At 38.8% G+C, this 21,983-nt stretch overlaps 1 protein-coding gene and 1 non-coding gene across 2 annotated transcripts in view; one reads left to right on the forward strand and one right to left on the reverse strand.

Annotated features, from left to right (window-relative positions):
* DNAH12 (dynein axonemal heavy chain 12) overlaps window positions 1-21,983 on the forward strand; it is a 305,069-nt gene that overhangs the window by 235,965 nt on the left and 47,121 nt on the right. Inside the window, exons 56-59 of the mRNA XM_053600535.1 lie at window positions 12,479-12,693; window positions 14,093-14,285; window positions 16,328-16,520; window positions 21,801-21,973. Of these exons, the coding sequence (XP_053456510.1) occupies window positions 12,479-12,693; window positions 14,093-14,285; window positions 16,328-16,520; window positions 21,801-21,973 (774 nt within the window). The remainder of the gene's footprint in view (window positions 1-12,478; window positions 12,694-14,092; window positions 14,286-16,327; window positions 16,521-21,800; window positions 21,974-21,983) is intronic.
* On the reverse strand, window positions 9,199-9,305 carry LOC128592937 (U6 spliceosomal RNA). The gene has a single exon (XR_008382144.1). It is a non-coding gene; the product is annotated as a U6 spliceosomal RNA (small nuclear RNA).

Consider the following 21,983-nt stretch of genomic DNA (forward strand, 5'->3'; position numbering starts at 1 on the left):
TTGTATCCTTAATATTCATTAAGGATTTTTTGGATTTCGGAGGAGTCTGTTGTTATTTCATCTTTGTTATTTCTGATTGATGAGATTAGAGATTTTACTCTTTTTTTTCCTGATTAGGTTGGCCAAAGGTTTATCTATTTTGTTGACCTTTTCAAAAAACCAGCTTTTTGATTTATTGATCTGTTGTATTATTCTTTTGTTTTCAATTTCATTTAGTTCTGCTCTGATTTTGGTTATTTCTTTTCTTTTACTGGATTTGGAGTTGGAGTGTTCTTCCATTTCCAGTCTCTTGAGATGTCCCATTAAGTTGCTTACTTCCTCTCTTTCCGTTCTCCTGAGGAAGGCTTGCAGTGCTATAAATTTCCCTCTTAGAACTGCCTTTGCTGTGTCCCAGAGGTTCTGATAGTTTGTGTCTTCATTGTCGTTTTGTTCCAGAAATTTGGCAATTTCCTTCTTGATCTCATCTCTGACCCAGCTATCATTCAGCATAAGGTTATTTAACTTCCATGTTTTTGTATGTGTATGCAGATTCCTGTTGTTACTCATCTCAAGTTTTATTCCATGATGGTCCGAGAAGATGCATGGAATAATTTCTATTCCTTTAAATTTGCTGAGGTTAGACTTGTGACCTAAGATGTGATCAATTCTGGAGTAAGTTCCGTGGGCTGATGAGAAGTATGTGTAATCAGTTTTGTTGGGATGAAATGTTCTGTAGATGTCAGCTAAATCTAAATGCTGGATGGTTAGATTTAAATCTAGAATTTCTTTACTCAGCTTTTTGTTGGAGGATCGATCCATCACTGCCAAAGGAGTGTTAAAATCTCCGACTATTATAGAGTTGGAGTAAATCAAGTTGCTCCTGTCTGTTAGAGTTTCTCTTATAAATTGAGGTGCATTCTGGTTGGGTGCATAGATATTAATAATTGAAATCTCATCATATTGAGTCTTACCCTTAACAAATATGAAGTGACCATTTTTGTCCTTCCTTACTTTTGTTGGTTTAAAGCCTATTGTGTCCGCAAATAAAATTGCAACTCCTGCTTTTTTCTGGTTACCATTTGCCTGAAATATGGATGACCATCCTTTCACCCTGAGTCTGTATTTGTCTTTTAAGTTAAGATGTGACTCTTGTATGCAACAAATGTCTGGCCTGAGTTTTTGTATCCAGTCAGCTAACCTATGTCTCTTTAGAGGGCAGTTTAAGCCATTCACATTAATGGAGAGTATTGATAAGTTTGGTGAAATTTGGGGTATTGAGTTTTTTGAAAGTCCAGTGGGCATTTTTAATCCTTTTGCCATTGTGGAAGTTGGAGTTTGATCAGAAGTTTCTGAGTGAGTTTACTTTTGTAGTAGAGGATTGGGTTGGTTATTATGGAGGATAGGTCTGAGAATATCCTGAAGAGCTGGTTTGGTTATGGCAAATTTCTTTAGCATATGTATGTCATTAAAGTATTTAATTTCTCCGTCATAAATGAAACTCAGTTTAGCTGGGTACAAGATCCGGGGTTGAAAGTTATTTTGCTTGAGGAGATTAAACGTTGATGACCACCCTCTTCTGGCTTGAAAAGTTTCAGCAGAGAGATCTGCAGTCATTCTAATGTTCTTCCCTTGGAAGGTAATAGATTTCTTTCACCTGGCAGCTTTGAGAATTTTCTCCTTCATATTAACTTTAGTGAAGTTAATTATGATATGCCTGGGGGATGTCTTCCTGGGGTTGAGTCGTGCTGGGGTTCTGAAGCTATCTGCTATCTGAATTTCAGGTTCTCTAGGCATTTCTGGAAAATTCTCTTTCATAATTTCATGCAGAAGGGCCTCTGCGCCTAGTGAGGCCACTTCATCTGTTTCAGGAATTCCTATGAGACGGATATTTGCCTTCTTCGAGTTATCCCAGAGTTCTCTGAGTGAGTGATCCATTTTTGCTCTGCATTTCTCTTCCTCTTTGAGAGTTTGGGAGCATTCAAAGGCTTTATCTTCGATGTCGGAGATCCTTTCTTCTGCTTGGTCCATTCTGTTGCTAAGGGTTTCCACTGTATTTTTCATATCTTTGAGGGCTGCAAATTCTTGTTTCAGTGTGTCTAAGTCTTTCGTGGTATTGTCTTTAAATTCATTAAATTCTTGAGAAAGCTTTTGAATTTCTCCACGAATTCCTAATTCCATTTTGTTAATCTTGTTTGCCATCCAAATTCTGAATTCAATTTCTGACATCTCAGCCAGTTGTTTGTGAATGGGATCTTCAATTACATCTGCCGTATCTTTCTTTGGGGGGGTTTGATCTATTCTGGTTATTCATGTTACCATAGTTTTTCTGCTGATTCCGCCCCATGATTGTTTTACTCCCTTTGATTTTCCTCTGGTGTTTTGTCGAGGACCCGTACAGTGCTGTCGCCTGAGAAACTGGGGCCCTGGTTGGTGTAGAGGGGCTAAGTGGTTCCGACTTGTTTTCAGCTGGTTTCTATGTGACCCTAGTGAAACAGTTACTCTGGGTTGAAGTCTCAGCTGTGGAGAAATACCAGCAATTAAGTCACCCCTCCCATCACAGGCAACAAATGGAAAAGGAAAATCAAACCTTCCTACAAGCACACTCCCAGGACACCACCTGGATATTCCCCAAGTGAGTGACTCAGTTCAAAAGGTCCAAGTCAATTGTCTCAGTCAGCAGCTGCCTCGGGTGGGAGAGTTCAAGAGGTCCCTGGGAACTGGATCACAGGGGTCTGGTGACTGCTCTAAAATGGGTTGCTCCAGTGCTGCGTGGAGTCAGGAAGAGCCACCAGTAAATAGATCAGTCTGGGAAGATTGATGCCTCCTTCCCCACCTTGCAGCTCTGTCACACTCAGTCGCTTCTAGCCCCACAGGGCTGTGACCCAGTCAGTTGTCTGCAGTAAGCAGATACTCCAGGGGTTTGCACCTGCCTAAGTCACAGGGTAGTCTGTGTCTGCTCGACTAGGCCGCTATTCTCTGTCTTTATCCAGTAGGGAGTGGTGTGGCCTGTCAACCTCGGGCACTTGATGGAGGCTGGAGATGTTCACTCAGTTCCAATCCCACCCTTAGTTTATGTTACTGGGTGAAGGGAACAACCCTGTGGGAGTTTGTTTCTGACCTTGCCAGATTCCTCTGCAGAGGAGAAGCTGATTTGAGTTCCCAGAACCTGTCTTTCAGGCCCTGTCTTTAGTCCTGTGGGTTTGTATTCGCAGCACGATCAGTTGTTGGCTGTAGCCTCTTGGCCTCCTTTGTCTATAGGCTGGTGATGCCTTAAGGGCCGGGTGCGTTTTAGGCTCAGTAGAGCGGTTCTCTGGATCAGCCCCACCCTAGGAGTTTCCCAGCTCTGCAGGTGTGTTTTCTAGTCCCAGTGTTCCACCCAGGTCGGTACCGTCTCAGGAAAACCCTTTACTCACGGGGCCTGTGTTTCAGTCCCAGGTCTGTTCCATGGTGGTTGCCATCTGAGAAGATGCTCGGCCTCATCTGGTTGCCCAGGAAGACTGGAGGAGAGGCTATGGGATATCTGGGGGTGGGCCTTGTTATTGCTGAAGACGGCTGTTGCTCTGCACCTCGGGGCACCACCGCTCCAGTGTAATTCCCTCTCAGCCGACTGTTGTCTTCTCACTCCTTTGCTACAGAGTCAGCACTGGCCAGCTGCAGTCCAGCAGGTCCTGTCTACACCTCTTGAGAGTTCACCCAAGAATCTGGACTCCTGAGGGGGCAGGTCTCCAGATCATGGAGTGATAGTGGAGGGGGGTGTTAGGAGCTCAGGGTTACAGGTCGTAACACCAAGCTCATTGAGACCAAATGAACAAATAAACAGATACAAAGGTTACCAGGCACATGGGCCCATAGATACAGAGACAGCTGGAAACACATAGACATACAGGCAACAGCCATAACAAGAGCAATATAAGAACAACTGCAATAAAAATAGTGATAATCGTAAAATAATTGAAAGAAAGGAAAAAAAAGAGAGAAAAAAGTGGTGTTAGAAGGAATGTTAAGTGAGAAGAAAGAAGAAATTACAATCAGAAGACATAGAAATAAAAAATATATCTATATAAAATGTAATAATAAAAAATTATTGAAATCTCTAAGAAAATGGTGAGGAAAAATCAGACAAAAAGAAAACAACAGCAAAAAAAAACAACAAAAAACCCCCATGAAAACAAAAAAAAAAAAAGCAAAACAAAACAAAACAAACAAAAAAAGGCACCACCTGCAAAAATATTCTTGTGGTAGAAATATACCTATAAATATCTATATGTCTGCTGTAGGGATCAACTTTCGTAGGAATATATTCATACTGCAATATACTTTCTGGACACCAGGTGGCGCTGTGAGTGGTTTCGAGACATACCTGGTTTACAGTTTATACCGTTACCATGGTAACCACCTTCCGTGGCCGATCGCCATTTTGGAGTTTCCGTAAAAGTTTGTCACCTAAGAATTGTGCAACCTCGGCTGTTCTTTTCTGGAATGCACTTGCCACCAACCTTCCCACTCAGTGCAGGTGTCCACGCTTCCTAAGTCCCTCCACTCTTTTCCCAGATTCCCCCGCAAACTGGCGACTGCAATCGGCCATAAGGGGATTGGTGTTGACTTCCCGCGGTGTCTCCTATAGCTGGTTCCCAGGGCTTCAGCAGCCAAAGCCGGTCCGTGGCTTCAGTTGCTTCGCGGCTCCAGAAGCCAAAACCGGGTCCTAGGCTTCAAGCCGGTTCCCGTGGTTGGAGCGCTCGGGGGATTTATTCTGAGTTTTATGGTTCAGAGTTTTGGATGGGCGTCCGCCAGTTTGCTGCGCAGCCTGAACCGCCAGCCCCCTCCAACACCTGGGGGAAAGGTGCCCACCCTTTTGGGTAGTTCAGAATGTCTGTTTCCTGGGCAGGATCCCTTCCCTTCAATTGTCCAACAGTTTGCCCAACTCCCTGTGGTTTTGAGTGGCTCTCCTTTTGGATGCCTCCCTCAGTTCAGGATTAATTATTTGTCATTTGGATTTTGTCAGCATTTACAAGCTGCTGACCTCCGTGGGGGAGGGGTCTGCTGGCTGGCACAGCCGAGCAGGGAAGAATCTCTACAACAGAGTCTGTGATTTTAAATTACTCCTCATATATAGCAAACCACCAGTTCGCTGGGCATCTCCAGCTGTCTGTCCACTCCAATAATCCACACACAGGGAAGGTCCAGACCGCCTTTCCTCTCACCTGGTGGCTTGGGAGAGGTGGGCTACATGTCCGTCCTGTCCGCCATCGTGCTCCACCCTCCAGTAATTTATCTTTTAGAGTGATTTAAATATAAGAATAAAAGTATTTGATGTTTACCTTCATTTATTTCTATTTTTGGATCTCTTTATTTCTTTGTTTCTTTCTGGTTGTATACTTCTTCTGCCTGAAAAATGTCTTTTACTTCCTCTGTTGGCAATGAATTCATTCTACATTTTTCTTTTTCTTTTTCTTTCTTTTCTTTTTTTTTTTTTTTTAAGACAGAGTCTCATTATGTCTCCCTCGATAGAGTGCCATGGCGTCACAGCTCACAGCAACCTCAAACTCTTGGACTTAAGTGATTCTCTTGCCCCAGCCTCCCAAGTAGCTGGGACTACAGGCGCCTGCCACAATGCCCAGCTATTTTGTTTGCTTGTTTGTAGTTGTCATTGTTTGGCAGGCCCAGGCTGGGTTCAAACACGCCAGCTCTGGTGTAGGTGGCTGGCTCCCTAGCTGCTGAGCTACGGGTGCTGAGCCCACATTTTTCTTTTTCTAGTCTAAAAAATCTTCTTTATTTTTTATTTATTTTTTGAAACAAATCTCACTTGGTAGCTCTGGGTAGAGTGCCATGGCATCATCACAGCTCATAGCTACCTCAGTCTTTTGGACACAGCAATCCTCTTGTCTCAGCCTCCCCAGTAGCTGGAACTACAGGTACAGCCACAATGCCCAGCTAGTTTTTCTGTTTTTAGTAGAGATGGGAGTCTTGCATTTGCTCAGGCTGTTCTTGAACTCTTGAGTTCAAGCAATCCACCCACTTCGGCCTGCCAGAGTGCTAGGATTATAGGCGTGAGACACTATGCCCAGCCAAAAAAAATCTTTTTTTAAATTGATTCGTAATAGTACATATTTTGAGGATAAATATGATATTTTGTTAGGTATGCAGTACATAATGATCAAATCAGGGTAACTGGGGCATTAATCATCTCAAATAATTATCTTTTCTTTGAATAAGAGCATTCCAGTTCCTTCTCTTCCAGCTATTTTGAACTAGTCAATAAATTATCGTTAACTACAGTCACTTTACTGTACTATTGAACACTGGATCTTATTTCTTCTAACTATATTTTTGTACCCATTGACCAACTTTGAAAAAAATCTTTATTTTATATTTCTTTCTTTCTTTCTTTTTTATTTCAGGTTATCATAAGGGTACAAACAACCAGGTCACAATTTTTGAATTTGTTAGGTAAAGTCCCACTTGTTGTGTCCCACACCCAAAAGGTGTTCTATAAACCCCTACTCTGTGCCCTTTAAAGTGGGAACACACCAAACCCCACCTCCTTTGAGCCCCATTCTCCCAACTTGAATATAATTAAATTTTTCTCCTGTGTGGGCATGTGTTAGATTATCTACTGGCTTCATAATAAAATTGAGTATGTTGGATACTTGCTTTTCCATTCTTGTGATACTTTACTAGGAAGGATGTGTTTCGACTCCATCCAGGTTAATGCAAAAGATATGAAGTCACCATCTTTCCTTACAGCTGAATAGTGTTCCATGGAACAAGTATACTACAGCTTCTTATATCCCATATATCACTAGGCAAGAGACATAAATAGAACCTTCTCTAAAGAAGACAGATGATGGTTAACAAACATGAAAAAATGCTCATCATCCCTAATCATCAGAGAAATGAAAATCAAAACTACCCTGAGATAATCACTAACCCCAGTGAGAATGGGTCACACTGCAAAGTCTCAAAGCTGCAGAAGCTGGTATGGATATGGAGAGACTGTACACTGCTGGTGGGACTGCAAACTAATACAACCATTTGGGAAGGAAGTATGGAGAATCCTCAAAGAACTCAAATTAGACCTCCCATTTGATCCTGCAATCCTATTACTAGGCATCTACCCAGAAGGAAAAAAAAAATCCTTTATCATAAGGACATTGGTGCTAGACTGTTTATTACACCTCAATTTACAATCACCAAAATGTGGAAACAACCTAAATGCCCACCAACCCAGGCTGTGGTATATGTATACCATGGAATACTATTCAGATATTAAAAAAAATGGAGACTTTACATCTTTTGTATTAACCTGGATGGAAGTGGAACACATTCTTCTTAATAAAGCATCACAAGAGTGGAGAAGCAAGAATCCAATGTACTCTATTCTAGTATGAAGGCGGTAGATGAGCTAATACAAGGGGGAGGGGAAAGGGGAAGGAGTAAGTGTGCAGAGGGAAGGAGGGAAGGGAATAGGGGGTCACAGTGTATGGCACACCTCTTGAGGGTAGGACATAATTATAAGAGGGACTTTATCTAACAAATGCAATCAGTGTAACCTAATTCTTTGTACCTTCAATGAATCCCAAACAATAAAAAATAAAATAAAATAAAATGCAGCACTGTGCAAGAGAGAAAACAAGAAAAAAGTAAAAATGAAAAAATAAAAATACAACCAACACCCCCCAAAAAGAAAACTAAACAAACAATAACAAAAGAGGGAAAAAAAGAAAAGAAAAAAACTAAGGAAAAATTGAAAAAAGAAGCAAAAAATGTAAAACAGTGTGTCTGCATGTGTATTGCAAAATATTGCCTGGATACCAGGTGGTGCTGTGGTGCTAGGAGACACAGAACACATGCTGGATTTACTGTATATGATGGAGGTCAGAATCCACTCTTGTTGCAAAGGAGACCAGATCTTGTCTTCTTAACTTCTTTGCCCTCACTCCGGGCCTATTCATTTCATCAGCATTCAGTCTCCATGGTACTCCAGCAGGCCCATCAGATAGTGTGCCCCTGACAACAAAGCAGGCCTCCTGGGGAATGTGAGGCCCACTCAGCTCACCCTGAGCATGGCTCCTCAAGCTCAATAGGTGCACCAGAGATGGCTGTGCACTAAGACCCTGGCAGACTGTTCCCTCCTTCATATGTGATCTTCCCATAACAGCATCACCTGGCCAGCAACCAAGCTGATGGGACAACTACCCCACCAGGCATTGAACCCCTCTGTCAGACATTGTTCGAGTCCACTCACTGCTCCAGTTAGCAGCCCAGTCCAAAATCAAAATACTGTTGGGCAGCCTTTCCCCATCTCCAGCCCTCTGTGGGAGAGCTGGCCGACTGGTCAGCCTCGGCCTATACCAAGCGCCTTCCTTCTTCTGTATCAGATTTCCTTAGCTGTAGACCTCCTTATTGGCTCCTGAAGTCTCCTGCTGCTTCACTGTGCCCCCAGAATGATGTTTTTTTGCAGATTCCCCTAGCCAGAGGTGGCTGACATCCACTTTCCCTGTTTTACGGCAAGTAGTCAGCAAGGAGCTGTCTCTAGTATGCCATCTTGCTCTGTCCCCTCTCATCTTCATTTTTAATGATATTTTTTGCTGGGTTTAAAATCCTGGGTTGATAGTTATTTTTACTTTTTTTTTCTTTTACGATGAAGAAGCTGTTGCTCTGGCTTACTTAATATGATGAGAATCTACTCTGAGTTTATTTTAGTTCCTCTTATATAATGTATCTTTTCCCCCCCTCTGGCAACCTTCAAATTTTCATCAGTCTTTTGTTTTCAGCGGTTTGAAGTGTGCAGCTACATTTTCATCTTAGTATGCACCCTGATTGAGGTTCTCTAAACTGAGATCTACCTTATTTCCTCCATCTTCTCTTTTTGAGATTCTAGTGCCAGTCTTCAAGTCTGTTTGATATTGTCTCATAGCTATCTGACGCCCCAGTCTGCTTTTACCTTCTTTTCTTTTTTGTTTTTTTAGTTTTTTTTAATGCCTATCACTTTTTATGATACATGATATTTTACGTGTTTATGGAGCTACATGGAATATTTTGTTAAATGCATAGAATGTGTATTGATCAAGTCAAGGTATTTCGGGTATCCATCACCTTGAGTATTTATCATTTGTATGTGTTGAGAACATTTCAAGTCCTCTCTTCTAGCTACTTTGAAATATACAATACATTGTTGTTAACTATAGTCACCCTACTCTACTGTTGAAATTAGAACTTAAAAATATGGAATGCATCATGAATTTGTGTGTCACCCTTTCCCAGGGACCATGTTAATCTTTTCTGTATCATACCAATTTTAGTGCACAAGCTGCCAAAGCAAGCACTGTTCTGCTTTTCATCACTCTTTTTTCTTTTTTTTTTTTTTTTTTTTTGTAGAGACAGAGTCTCACTTTATGGCCCTCGGTAGAGTGCCGTGGCCTCACACAGCTCACAGCAACCTCCAACTCCTGGGCTTAAGCGATTCTCTTGCCTCAGCCTCCCGAGTAGCTGGGACTACAGGCGCCCGCCACAACACCCAGCTATTTTTTGGTTGCAGTTTGGCCGGGGCCGGGTTTAGAACCTGCCACCCTCGGTATATGGGGCTGGCGCCTTACCGACTGAGCCACAGGCGCCGAGCATCAGTCTGAGTAATTTTGCTTAACCATATTAAATGATTCTCTCCTCAATTGTGTTGTCTATCCACAGCCTAGAAAGAAATTCTTTAGATTTGATGTATTTTTTTATTTCTAGCATTTCCATTTAGCTCTTTTTAAAGTTTCCATCTTTCTACTGAAGATCATCTCTTCAGGCATGTTGTCTACATTTTCTACTCATTCTTTTAACAATTTCATTATAGTTATTTTTAAAATTACATTTCTAACACATGTGTCATCTATGGGTGTGTTTCTGTTAGTTTCATCATCCCTTGAGAATGTTTGGTGTTTTTCTTGCTTATTAATATATCTCATAATATTTGACTGCTGGATATTATGGGTCTAACAACAGATATGAACCAAATGGTATTTATTCTTGGAAAAGGCATGCTTCTTTTTCTGTCATATCATTGGCACGGAGGTTTGAGTCAATCTAATGATGAGTAGAGCTGGGTTTGGGTTTTGTTGTTGCTATATTAAAGTTCGGGAGACCAGAGGTTTCAAATTCATCTAGCTATGGGTCCAAGCTTAGAACAGGGGCTGTGGATCTGGAGTATTCTTCTCAGTATAGAGTTTTACCTTCAGCTTTTAACCATTCCTGAATGCTCATGCCACAGAGAATGAGCATTTTTTCTCTTTCTGTACATTTTTATTCTTCACCTGGAGGTAGTTTGCCCCTCCTTCCTATGATAGACAGATTCTGCCTTCTAACTACTGTTGATCTTGAGCTGACCTTTCCTAACACTCTCCTGGGAGTAGGAGATCTCTACTTAGTAATGGTAGGTAAAGTTTTAATGTTTTGGCCAAGACATTTTTCTGCCTTTACCTTAGGGGTTGAATTCTTCTTTTGCCCTTCTCTCAGCTGCAATGTGTGTTCTGCCTTTATTTCTCCCAGGATTCCCAAGAGTATTACTTTTCAAATATATTTTAATATTCTAGCTTGGAGTTTCTTCAGTCAAGTAGAGAGTATAAATTTATAGCCTAAACCTATGTAAGCTACATAGTCTCAGGGGACACTTTTTTCTCAGAGATGAGACATAATTCAAAACATTTTTTTTTTGTCTTTATGCATAGGGTTGGAACTTTTCTATCCATGATTTAACTAAGCCTTTTGTAGGTTTCACCTTAATTCAGGGTTGTCACTTCCAGCCTTCTGACACATATGTACTGCCAGTGAGGCCTTAGGTTATCAGATAGACACTCTCCCCAAGTCTCACTGTCAGTTCAGCTCACACAATTGTTCAGGATTTCAGTTTTGTCTGTTTCTGGTACCCATATTTTTCCATATGTATATGTTATATGTGTTTGTCTCTTTTAAATGCGCACCCAATTCACTATCCACTTAAAATATTATCCTCTTCCACCCATCAGTAGTTGGTAGAAGAAGGATTTTTAGGTTAGATAGCCTGTCATGCTGCTGGGACACTAGTTTATTATTAAGGAATTATTGTGCTTGCTCCTCATGATTTCTATAAGTTTGGCAATTTTTAAGAGTTGTATGCAAAAATAACTTTGTCATTTGCAGAACGCCTTTGCTGTGTTTGCTGTTGTAGGAAAATTAGATTTTATCTCATGTCTGGACCTTTTTGTAGTTTAGGTAGGATTTCAACACAATTTGAGCTGAGAAAAAAAACCAACAGTCAGCTAGTTTTATCTTTTGGGAAAGAAATAAAATATAATAACACAGTTATCTGGGAGTAGATTAAAGGGCTTATTCATAGGCAAAAGGAGATTTTGACTCTACGAACAGTAGGATAGAAAGGGGATATCTGGGAAAGCTGAACTGACATAGGGCAAAAACTCTCCTTTGCTTTTTTTTTAGATAGAATCTCACTATGTTCCTCTTGGTAGAGTGCTATAGCATTACAGCTCACAGCAACCTCCAACTCTTGGGCTTAAGCGAGTCTCTTGCCTCAGCCTCCCAAGTAGCTGGGACTACAGGCGCCTACCACAACGCCCAGCTGTTTTTTGTTGCAGTTGTCATGTTGTTTTTTTAGCTGGCCTGGGCTGGGTTCGAACCCGCCAACCTCAGTGTATGTGACTGGTGCCGTAACCACTATGCTACGGGCACCAAGCCTGCTGCATTTTTTAAAAGAAAATTTAATGTATTCTGCTGAATACAAAAGAAACCTAGGACAGTCAGCATCATCCCTCGAGAAGGGGAAAGCACATCATATTTTAAATATCTGAACTGTGAATTCTGTGTATATTCTTATACACTAAGTCTTTACTATATTAATTAGAAAAGAATCCTAAATAGATCTCAAATAAATGCCACATTTGGACACCTAGTCTGTGCTTCTACCCATAATCTAAGGAAATCCTTTATAGCTGTGGTCCCCAACCTTCAGGCCACAGACCAGCACCAGTCCATGGCCTTGTACGAACCAGGCTGCACAGCAGGAGGCGAGTGGTAGATGAGCAAGCAAAGCTTCATCTATATTTACAGCTGCTCTCCAGGCCTCTAATCACCCCTGAGCTCTGCTTCCTGTCAGATCCTCAGAAGCATTAGATTCTCATAGGGTCACGAGCCCTCCTGTAAACTGTGCATGTGAGGGATCTGCGTTGTATGCTCCATAGGATAATGGTTTTCTTGTTTTAAATTTTTATCAAATATTTTATAGTATTATCTTTCTTGCTATGTTAGCAAATGGTATGTATTAAAGTTACCTTGAAGATAATGTGCCATGTTAAACTTTTTTTAACTTTTACTCACAGGATTTTTATGAATATTAATCCTGATAATGTATGTGAAATACTTTGTATTTTTATAGTTGATAATGATGTTTATTATTTATATTAGATAACTTTAAAGAAGTCTCACCAATTATGTATTCCTCAGAATTTTTCTTATTCTATTTTAGGCCTTTAATGATTGACCCCCAGGGTCAAGCCAATAAGTGGATCAAAAACTCTGAGAAAGAAAATCAGCTTAGTGTTATTAAGCTATCAGATTCAGACTACATGAGAACATTGGAAAACTGTATTCAATTTGGAAATCCACTTCTGTTAGAAAATGTTGGTGAAGAGCTGGATCCATCTTTGGAGCCTTTACTACTTAGACAAACTTTTAAACAAGGTATAGGCAACTAATATTAGTTGGTGGAACTGAAAGATGATTGGATTATCTTTGAAGCATGAAAGAAAACCTCTATGTAAATTTAATAATGTTAATAACTCACAACTTCTCAGTACTTGTTATGAGTGAAAGGAAATTTGGAACAAGCTATCAGGAATAAACCTTGGTCAGATATTCTAGGATAAATACCTTGTTCTCTATTCATTGCCTTAACCCAGTGTTTTTCAACCTGACTTATCTCACGGCACACTTGAACCTATAGTTATACTTCTGCAGCACCCTTAAATTATATTGATCAAAAAAAAGTTAAAAAAAGAATATACTTACTGTGCTTTGAAGTTCTTTCAAAAAATAATTTAATTAATTATATTAAAAAATTTTCATGACACACCTAAGATCCTCTCACAGCACACCGGTTGAAAATCACTGCCTTAACCAGTGCACTGTTATCTAGACTGTTGTTCTTAGAAAACATAAAGAAGTTAAAGACAGCCTGACTTTCCTTTGTCTTGTGACCATTGACCACCCAAAGTCCATTATTATGAAGAGTGATGGTGAATATGGGTCAGAGTTTGAGTTTAGGTAAACATTGTCTACGTTAGATCTTTTTGCTTATAGCAATTTTGTCTCTGCCAAATACTGGTACTATTAAGAGCTTTAGACACATACAAATATTTTGGGCCAGGTGTGGTGGCTTATGTCTGTGATCCTAGCACTCTGGGAGGCTGAGGCAGGTGGATTGCTTGAACTCACGAGTTGGAGACAAGCCTGAGCAAGAGTGAGACCTCATCTCTACTGAAAATAGAAAAAAAACTAGCCACGCATACATGGCGCATGCTACTTGGGAGGCTGAGGCAAGAGGATCGTCAAGCCCAAGAATTTGAGGTTTCTGTGAGCTATGATGCCATGGCACTCTACCCATGGTGACAGAGTGAGACTGTGTCTCAAAACAAAATGAATATTTTGAAATTATTATTGAAAATTGATAGAGAAAGAAAGCTTGAAAGAAATTGCTATTTATAAAGCTTCATGACACCAGAGAAAATGTCCTATATTATCTCAGAATGCTATATAATTGCTTACTTGCTGCTTTTTTTTTATTAAATCATAAATTAATGATTTAATTAATGCAATCATGGGGCACCACTGGTTAACATGGCCTTCCTGGCATTTTTCTTAGTTATTGTGTTAAGACATTTACATTCTACATTTACTAAGTTTCACATATATCCTTGTAAGATGCACCTTACTTGCTGCTTTATCTGTGATTTTGTCACACCTGTTTTCTATTTCAAATTACTTTAGGAACCTTTATTTATAACCTACACAAGGCCTTAGAAGTACCTGGGGGAAGGTGTTATGTAACTGGTTCACTATGTGTTTGTTTTCTGAACTATAGGTGGCATTGATTGTATCAGACTTGGCGAAGTGATTATTGAGTATTCCTTTGATTTCAAATTTTATATTACCACAAAAATGAGAAATCCACACTATATGCCAGAGCTGGCTACAAAGGTATCTTTGCTCAATTTCATGATAACTCCGGAAGGACTTGAAGATCAATTACTAGGTATTGTTGTTGCAAAGGAGAGGTATGTATTTACTTAGATGCTTCCAGATGGTTTAGAAAGGAATATGCATAGATCATTAATACTTTTGTCTTGTGATTATTTTGAAACTTTGTGTAATTTTATATTTTGTTATTATATGTTAAATAATCATATCCTTTCAATAGCCATTCTGTAACAAGTAAGTTATAAACCAACCATGTTATATTGGGCTTTTTGTATGAGTAGTAAGATTCAGGTTACATGCCATGACTATCTGAATCAGATTCATGTAACCTGAATCTTACTACTCATACAAAAAGATTGCCAGAAATTTTATCCCTAGGAATCTATGCTATCAATACGATCTGAAATTCATTCATTTGTATATGTATATGGATGTTAATTAAGTAAGAAATGCTTAGCATAAGAAATAAAAAGGATCCTATAAAACTATAGGATCTGGTACTATCTATAGCATAGATAATATCTTATAAAAAAATTAATGGATGAATGTATATCTTATTATACATATAAAAAGAAAAAAAAGATTGGGCTGGATGTGGTGGCTATGTCTGTACTACCAGCAACTCGGGAAACTGAGACTAGAGTATTGCTTGCTTAAGCCCTGGAGTTTGAGACTTCTGTGAGCTATGATCAAGTTGCTGCATTTCAAAGTGAGTGACAGAGCAAGACCTTCTGTCTTTAAAAAAAGAAAAATAAAAGATTGGGAAGGAATACACCAGAATGTTAACAACGATTAGCTCTGTGGTTATAAGATGAATTTTTATTGTTTTCTTCATACTTTGTGTATTTTTCTATTACTAGTATGTATTATTTTTAAATGAGAAAAAATATTATGATACCTGGAAGGGCTGTTAGTAAAGAGTTGCTTCCAGAAGGAAATCCTGGATTCCACTTGAAGCTTAATGTAACGTTATCAAGTGATCTATGAAATGAAATCAAATTGAAAGTGAAAATAAATAACCATGAGATAGATTTTACTTCCAATGTTTAAATCCTACCTGTATAATATCCAAAACAGAATCATGTCATAATATATTATTATTTTTTTTTCACACTGGTTAACATAGCCTTCCTGGCAGTTTCTTAGTTATTGTGCTAAGACATTTACATTCCACATTTACTAAATTTCACATATACCCTTGTAAGATGCACCGCAGGTGTAATCCCACCAATCTCCCTCCCTCTGCCCACCTCCCCCATAATATATTATTTTACATGGTAGATTGTGTTATTTTGAAGGTCATCTCAAAATAACACACTTTTGTTTACTAAGACATGTCAATTTTGCCTTTCCCTTAAAGAGCCAGTTTTGTGACTAGTCATCCTCTGTTTGCTATTATAGAAGAAATAATGAAAGTTAGTGTTGACAAAACCAAGAAACAAAGTGGAGACTTAGTGGTGACAAAACCAAGAAACAGGAAGTTTCAGACTCTGAGTTTCTTCCTTTTTTTACTTTAAGACTAAGTCTCGGCCCGGTGCCTGTAGCAGAGTGGTTACAGGGCCAGCCACATACACCAAGGCTGGTGGGTTTGAAGCCAGCACGGGCCAGCTGAACAACAATGACAACTGCAACAAAAAATAGCCAGGCATTGTGATGGGTGCCTGTAGTCCCAGCTACTTGGGAGGCTGAGGCAAGAGAATCGCTTAAGCCCAAGAGTTGGAGGTTACTGTGAGCTGTGACGCCACAGCACTCTACCGAGGGTGACATAGTGAGACTGTCTCAAAAAAAAATAAAGAATGAGTCTCTTCTCCAATCCTTATTCTCACATAGCCAGCTACACCACATAGATAAATCTAACATATTCTTAGACTTACTGTGGCGCATGTTATCACCACATTTTACATGTGTAAAACTTACACTCCTTTTTCCTTGAATTTCTCAAATTGTTATTTGCATGAAAGTATATTTTCTCTTCAACTTAGATAAAGAGATTAATCACCTTAATTTGTGTTACATGTCTACAAAATTATTTAAATGTCTATAAAATTGTGATATATAATTTTTAGATATAAATTTAGACAAAAGACAGCAAATTTAAACTAAACTTTTATCTTTTTAGGCCAGAATTAGAAGAGGAACGAAATGCTCTTATTCTTCAATCTGCAGCTAATAAGAAACAGCTAAAAGATATAGAGACAAAAATTTTAGAAACATTGTCATCTTCAGAAGGGAACATTTTAGAAGATGAAAGTGCAATTAAAGTCTTAGACTCTGCCAAAATGATGTCCAATGAAATAACAAAGAAACAACAGGTGAAAAAGAATCCTAGAAATCTTTTGGTTAAGATTCTAATTTTCTTCAAGTCCTTGAAGAAAATGCTATAACAGTAGGCTTACTGAACAAGAAAAAGAATTGATAAAATACTAAAACATAGACTCTAATCTTAAAGTTGTAAGAGAATATCTCACTGTTAAATTATTCAAAACCTGGTTGATCTATATGATATCTATATACCTAAGAAATAAAAGTTTAAAATATATTTATAATTATTGGATAGGTAAGACAGGGATAGTTGAGTTCATTCGAGTTTTTATTGACTCTTCTCCTTAAAATTGAACTTGAGAACTTGTCTTACTTCTGTTCCTGGTTGGAATTTGTGATATGTGGAGATAGTTGCTGGTCGATTGGACAATAAGGGGTTCTAAGAATCAATAGAAATATTCTTCAACATTACCTTGACTGTTCAGGGTGGCAGGCAAGGGAAGGGAAGCAAGTACTCTTTAGCCAATATAGCATTTATTTCAAATTTATCTAACACGGCCAAATGATATGTTACTTCTCTTTTAATAGAATCATACATGTTATAGATGGAAGAGACCTTGACTATCAGTTATCTTTGCACTTTATTGTTGAGAAAACTAGGGTCCAGAAAGGCTATCTGAAGCCCAAGTTCACACTAGTATTGTAAAAATGACATGTGCAGGCTAACTGTAGTAATCTTCAGATCTTTCAGTCCTTCTTAGCCCACCCAATGAATTAAGTACTCCTTCACTTTGGAGTAATTGTGAAACGTTAAAAGAAACTTAAACAGTTTGCAGTAATCGCTCAGCCTCATAGCATCTCTCCACTGCTGTCACTCCCCTCCCCACCCCAGTTTATCAGTTATATAAACTGTATTTAGTTTTGCATGAATGTAATGGTTATGATTCTTTATGGTGAGGTGTACTTTTGTTAGAGCTGAAGGGATAGTTTTAGAGCAGTATTCTGTGGCAGCCTCTCATCTGGGACCATGGTTGAGATATTCTATAGCGTCTCCCTTCTCAATTCCTGTCCATCAGAGAAGAATAATTTTCTCATTGTCTCCTCACCATATTGGTTAAAGGGGGGGAGAGGATAAGGAGTGTTTGTTGACTTATTTCCTATTTTTTTAAACAGATAATGTCTTGCTCTGTCCCCAGGCTGGCTTGCAGTGATGTGATCATAGCTTAATGCATCCTTGAACTCCCAGGGTTAAGTGATCCTCCTGGTTCAAATTCCTGAGTAGCTGGGACTCTAGGTGTGAGCCACCGCACCCAGCCTTGGCTTATTTCCTGTTGAGATTCAAGGAGAAGGGGAGATATAAGTGATTATTACTTCAAATGCTTTATCTTACAATGAAAAAATAAATTGATTAAATCATTATATCTTTCTGTGTCCCATCAATCATTACATAGTTTTAAATTCGTTATAATTTTGATCCAAAATATACTATGAATCTGTCCCTGACTTCTAACCTTTCCTTCACTCACCTAATGTAGGAAAAACCATCTAAACAGGAAGGCTCTCCCACGTAATCTAAAAGCTGCTTTTCCCTTTTTCCCAACCCACAAGATGAAACAAATACCATAAAACATTTTTTTTTTTTTTATTGTTGGGGATTCATTGAGGGTACAATAAGCCAGTTACACTGATTGCAACTGTTAGGTAAAGTCCCTCTTGCAATCATGTCTTGCCCCCATAAAGTGTGACACACACTAAGGCCCCCCCTCCTCCATAAAACTTTTTTAAGAGTTTGTTCTGTAGATTTCAAAGATTATCCCTACCCCCAACTCCAATGGTTTCCTGATTCTTAGAAATTATAATATTTATAAATAGTATAAACCATAGAATTTTTACAACTAATGAATTATCCTTTTTTAACATCTTAACAAATACTTGCAGTGTTTATTTCTTGGAAAATGTCTTGTTCTTCAATTTTAGACCTTTAGTGGTAAATGATTTTAAAATGTATTTATATTTCTCAAGTTTCCATGTCATGCTAAGGATCCAAGTTTAGCAAACATTGTAAATACACTGTAGATCCCGCCATGGAATGTGAATTGAATTATTATTTACTTTTTAAAAATAATAACTATGTTTGCTTTTTGGTTTTGCTTGGCTGTTGCTATTAGTGGTAATGTTGCTGCCCAACCAGGTTCATTGCCTACTGCTCAAGAGGAAGCTATTACCCAGCGACAGCAGAGTTTATACCAGAGAAAGAGTTTATTCCACATAGCACTGAGCAGGGAGACAGAAGGAATTTCTCAAATTCACCTCCCTGAGAATTTGGAAGTCAGAGTTTTTTTTTTTTTTTAATTAAATTATAGCTGTGTACATTAGTGCAATCAAGGGCTACAATGTGCTGGTTTCATATACAATCTGAAATATTCTCATCAAACTGTTCAATGTAGCCTTCATGGCATTTTCTTAGTTATTGTACGTAGACATTTGTATTCTGCAATTTAGTAAGTTTCGCCTGTACCCATTCTAAGATGCACCGTAGGTATGGCCCCACCCATTATTCTCCCTCCACTCCAACCTCCCCCCTCCCCTCCCCTCCCTTGGCCCTTTCCCCATATTCTTGTGCTATAATTGGGTTATAGCCTTCATATGAAAGCTATAAATTAGCTTCATACCCTGTTTCCCCGAAAATAAGACATCCTCCAAAAATAAGACCTACTTATTGGAAAGATGAGACGTCCCCTGAAAATAAGACCTAGCCCATCTTTGAGAGCACACCTTAAAATAAGACACTGTCTTATTTTCGGGGAAACAGGGTAGTAGGGCTGAGTACATTGGATACTTTTTCTTCCATTCTTGAGATACTTTGCTAAGAAGAATATGTTTCAGCTCCATCCATGTAAACATGAAAGAGGTAAAGTCTCCATCTTTCTTTAAGGCTGCATAATATTCCAGAGTTTTTTAAAGTCCAATTGATGGGCAGAGGATTAGGCAATTAAGGTCTGCTAATGGCTGAGTTTGGGGAGGAACCGGTAGTCCCTCTGTCTGGGCTGCAGTCATATGTGAGTCTGTCAACCCACTGGAATGCAGGACCTGGAAGATATCTCAGAAACTACCCCTAAGTTTCATAGAGGTAGTGGTATCAATGGAGAGAGTTAAGAATCTTTATCACTACCTGCTATGTGACTCCAGAGTGGCAATTGTGGATGCTAACTAATCATTATCATTATTTTTGGCTAGGCCTAGTCCTTCATGGAGTTTTGGGGACCTTACTCCAGTTCTCACCTTACATCCCTTTATTAATTTTTAAGGACAGTTTTAGTAAAATGGCCTGAATTGAATAATCAAGGCTTAACTAGCAGAAGGTTTAAATGGGAATACTAAAATTATGTTTTCTATGTAAAAGGTCAATAATTCCTATCGTCAACAACTTTGTTTTACTTATAGTCAAGACTGAGGTTTTAAAATTTGCTTTTGGCTCATTTGTGGTTCTACAGTATAATTTGGGGGAAAGTTTGTTTGCAAGGAAGAGAAACTCCCTTGAATTAGTTAAAAATAAAAAGATACAAGGGAATATTTTATTTTCCCAACTACAGGATTTATATCCAAGCCCCGAGGATTAATGGAAAGCTTTACATTTCTATGCTTTCTGTCTTTCCTTCTATTCCTGGGGTTGTGTGGTCTTTTGTACTTCTCTGATCCGAAGACCAATTTCCATAATGTGAGTGGTTTCTTCTTCTTCTTCTTTTTTTTTTTTTTGCAGTTTTTGGCTGGTGCTGGGTTTGAACCCACCACCTCTGGTATATGGGGCTGGCGTCCTACCGCTTTGAGCCACAGGCGCCACCCCCGAAGACCAATTTCTTGTGTAAAACTTTTGTATGTGTCCTTTCATGCACTTATCTGGCATGTAGCAACCAAAATGTAGAAAATGTCCCATCCTCTTTTATTTCTAAGGCCTAATACCCCTGACTTCAGTTTTGAGGCTCTTAAAGTTTTAATTCTCCAGGGAAATTTTTGATTAGCTTATCTTGGATCTGGTCCTAGCCTTGCCTCCCGATTGGATCTACAAATAGGATTCAATATAAATGTGACTACCTAGGCGTATTGATTCATCAGAGTCTATAGACAGCATTACCAAAGGAGGGAGAGTAAGGTGGAAGAGTACTTGAAACATTTTTCCTATGAAATATCAGCCTATCAGATTGAGTTGTCAGTTGAAGAGCTATTATCTTAGAGAAAATTTTTCTTTGGGGGTTGAATATCTGTAGTCCTATTAAGTTAGAAAACTTAAACATTTGAAAAGCTAGTTGGAGAAAAAGTATTCTTCATGTATAAAACCCTTAGCCAACAAATAATTTTGAGTACCTAACTTAGATGTCTAGATGCCTTAACACCTTAAGCACATACATACTTACTCTCCAGCTCTCTCTCCTTTCCCTCTCCTTTTCCTTCTTCCCCTTTCTAGCTCTTACCTATTAAAATAAAATGGGGTGAATGACTACAATAGAAATAGCTGAATGTGTTTGTCTTCATTCTTGGCGAGGTTTTTGTTTCTGGTCCCTATCTTGAACATTGTTATTGTTGTTAAATTTTGAGCCTTTTAAATGTTGTAAAGGCAAAAAACGGAAACCTAATGAACACATGTATATGTGAAAATTTAAAAAAATTAAAAAAAAAAAAGAAATAGCAGTAGCAGAATTTTTTTTTTTTTTAAATAAACCAAGATTAACAACTCTGGTATTTCTCAAATAAGAAAAGAGATGGTTCATGTTTAATCACACTTTTTTTGTTTGTTTGTTTGTTTGGAGACAGTCTCTCACTCTAGTCTAGAGTGCCCTGGTGTCAGCCTCACTCATAGCAACTTCAAACTTCTGGGCTCAAGTGATGCTCTTGCTTCAGCCTCCCAAGTAGCTGGGACTACAGGCACCCAACACAACAGTCCATTAATTTTTATAATTTTCATAGAGACAGGTCTTGATCTTGGGTAGGCTGGTTTTGAACTCCTGAGATCAAGGGATCCTCCTGCTTCAGCCTTCCGGAGTGCTAGGATTAGAGCCCCCATGGGGCCTAGGCCATACTTCTAAGCTGTAAAGCTTAAAGTTTTCTTTTCTTTTTTCTTCTCTTGTTTCCTCTCTCCTTTCTCCCGCCCTTTTCTTTTCTTTCTCTCTTTTAGTATGATGAAGCCCTCTCTTCTAAACTATGCTTAAATTAAGTTTGTATAATTTTGTCATTGAGTTAGAAGGTATGTTTTTAAATAAAACTTCATTATATGAAAAGTACATATGGTTAAAATTCACTCCCTATTTTTTAATCTTGCCTTTCTTCTCTTGTAGATTGCAGAAAAAACAGAACTCAAAATAGCAGAGTCTCGAGAAGGGTATAGACCCATTGCTAAACATTCATCAGTATTATTCTTTAGCATTGCAGATCTGGCTAACATTGATCCCATGTACCAGTACTCTCTCATTTGGTTCGTGAACCTCTATATCAACTCTATTCATGACAGGTAAGCCCTC

Source organism: Nycticebus coucang, chromosome 8 (genome assembly GCF_027406575.1).
Source record: "Nycticebus coucang isolate mNycCou1 chromosome 8, mNycCou1.pri, whole genome shotgun sequence".
Taxonomy (NCBI): domain Eukaryota; kingdom Metazoa; phylum Chordata; class Mammalia; order Primates; family Lorisidae; genus Nycticebus; species Nycticebus coucang.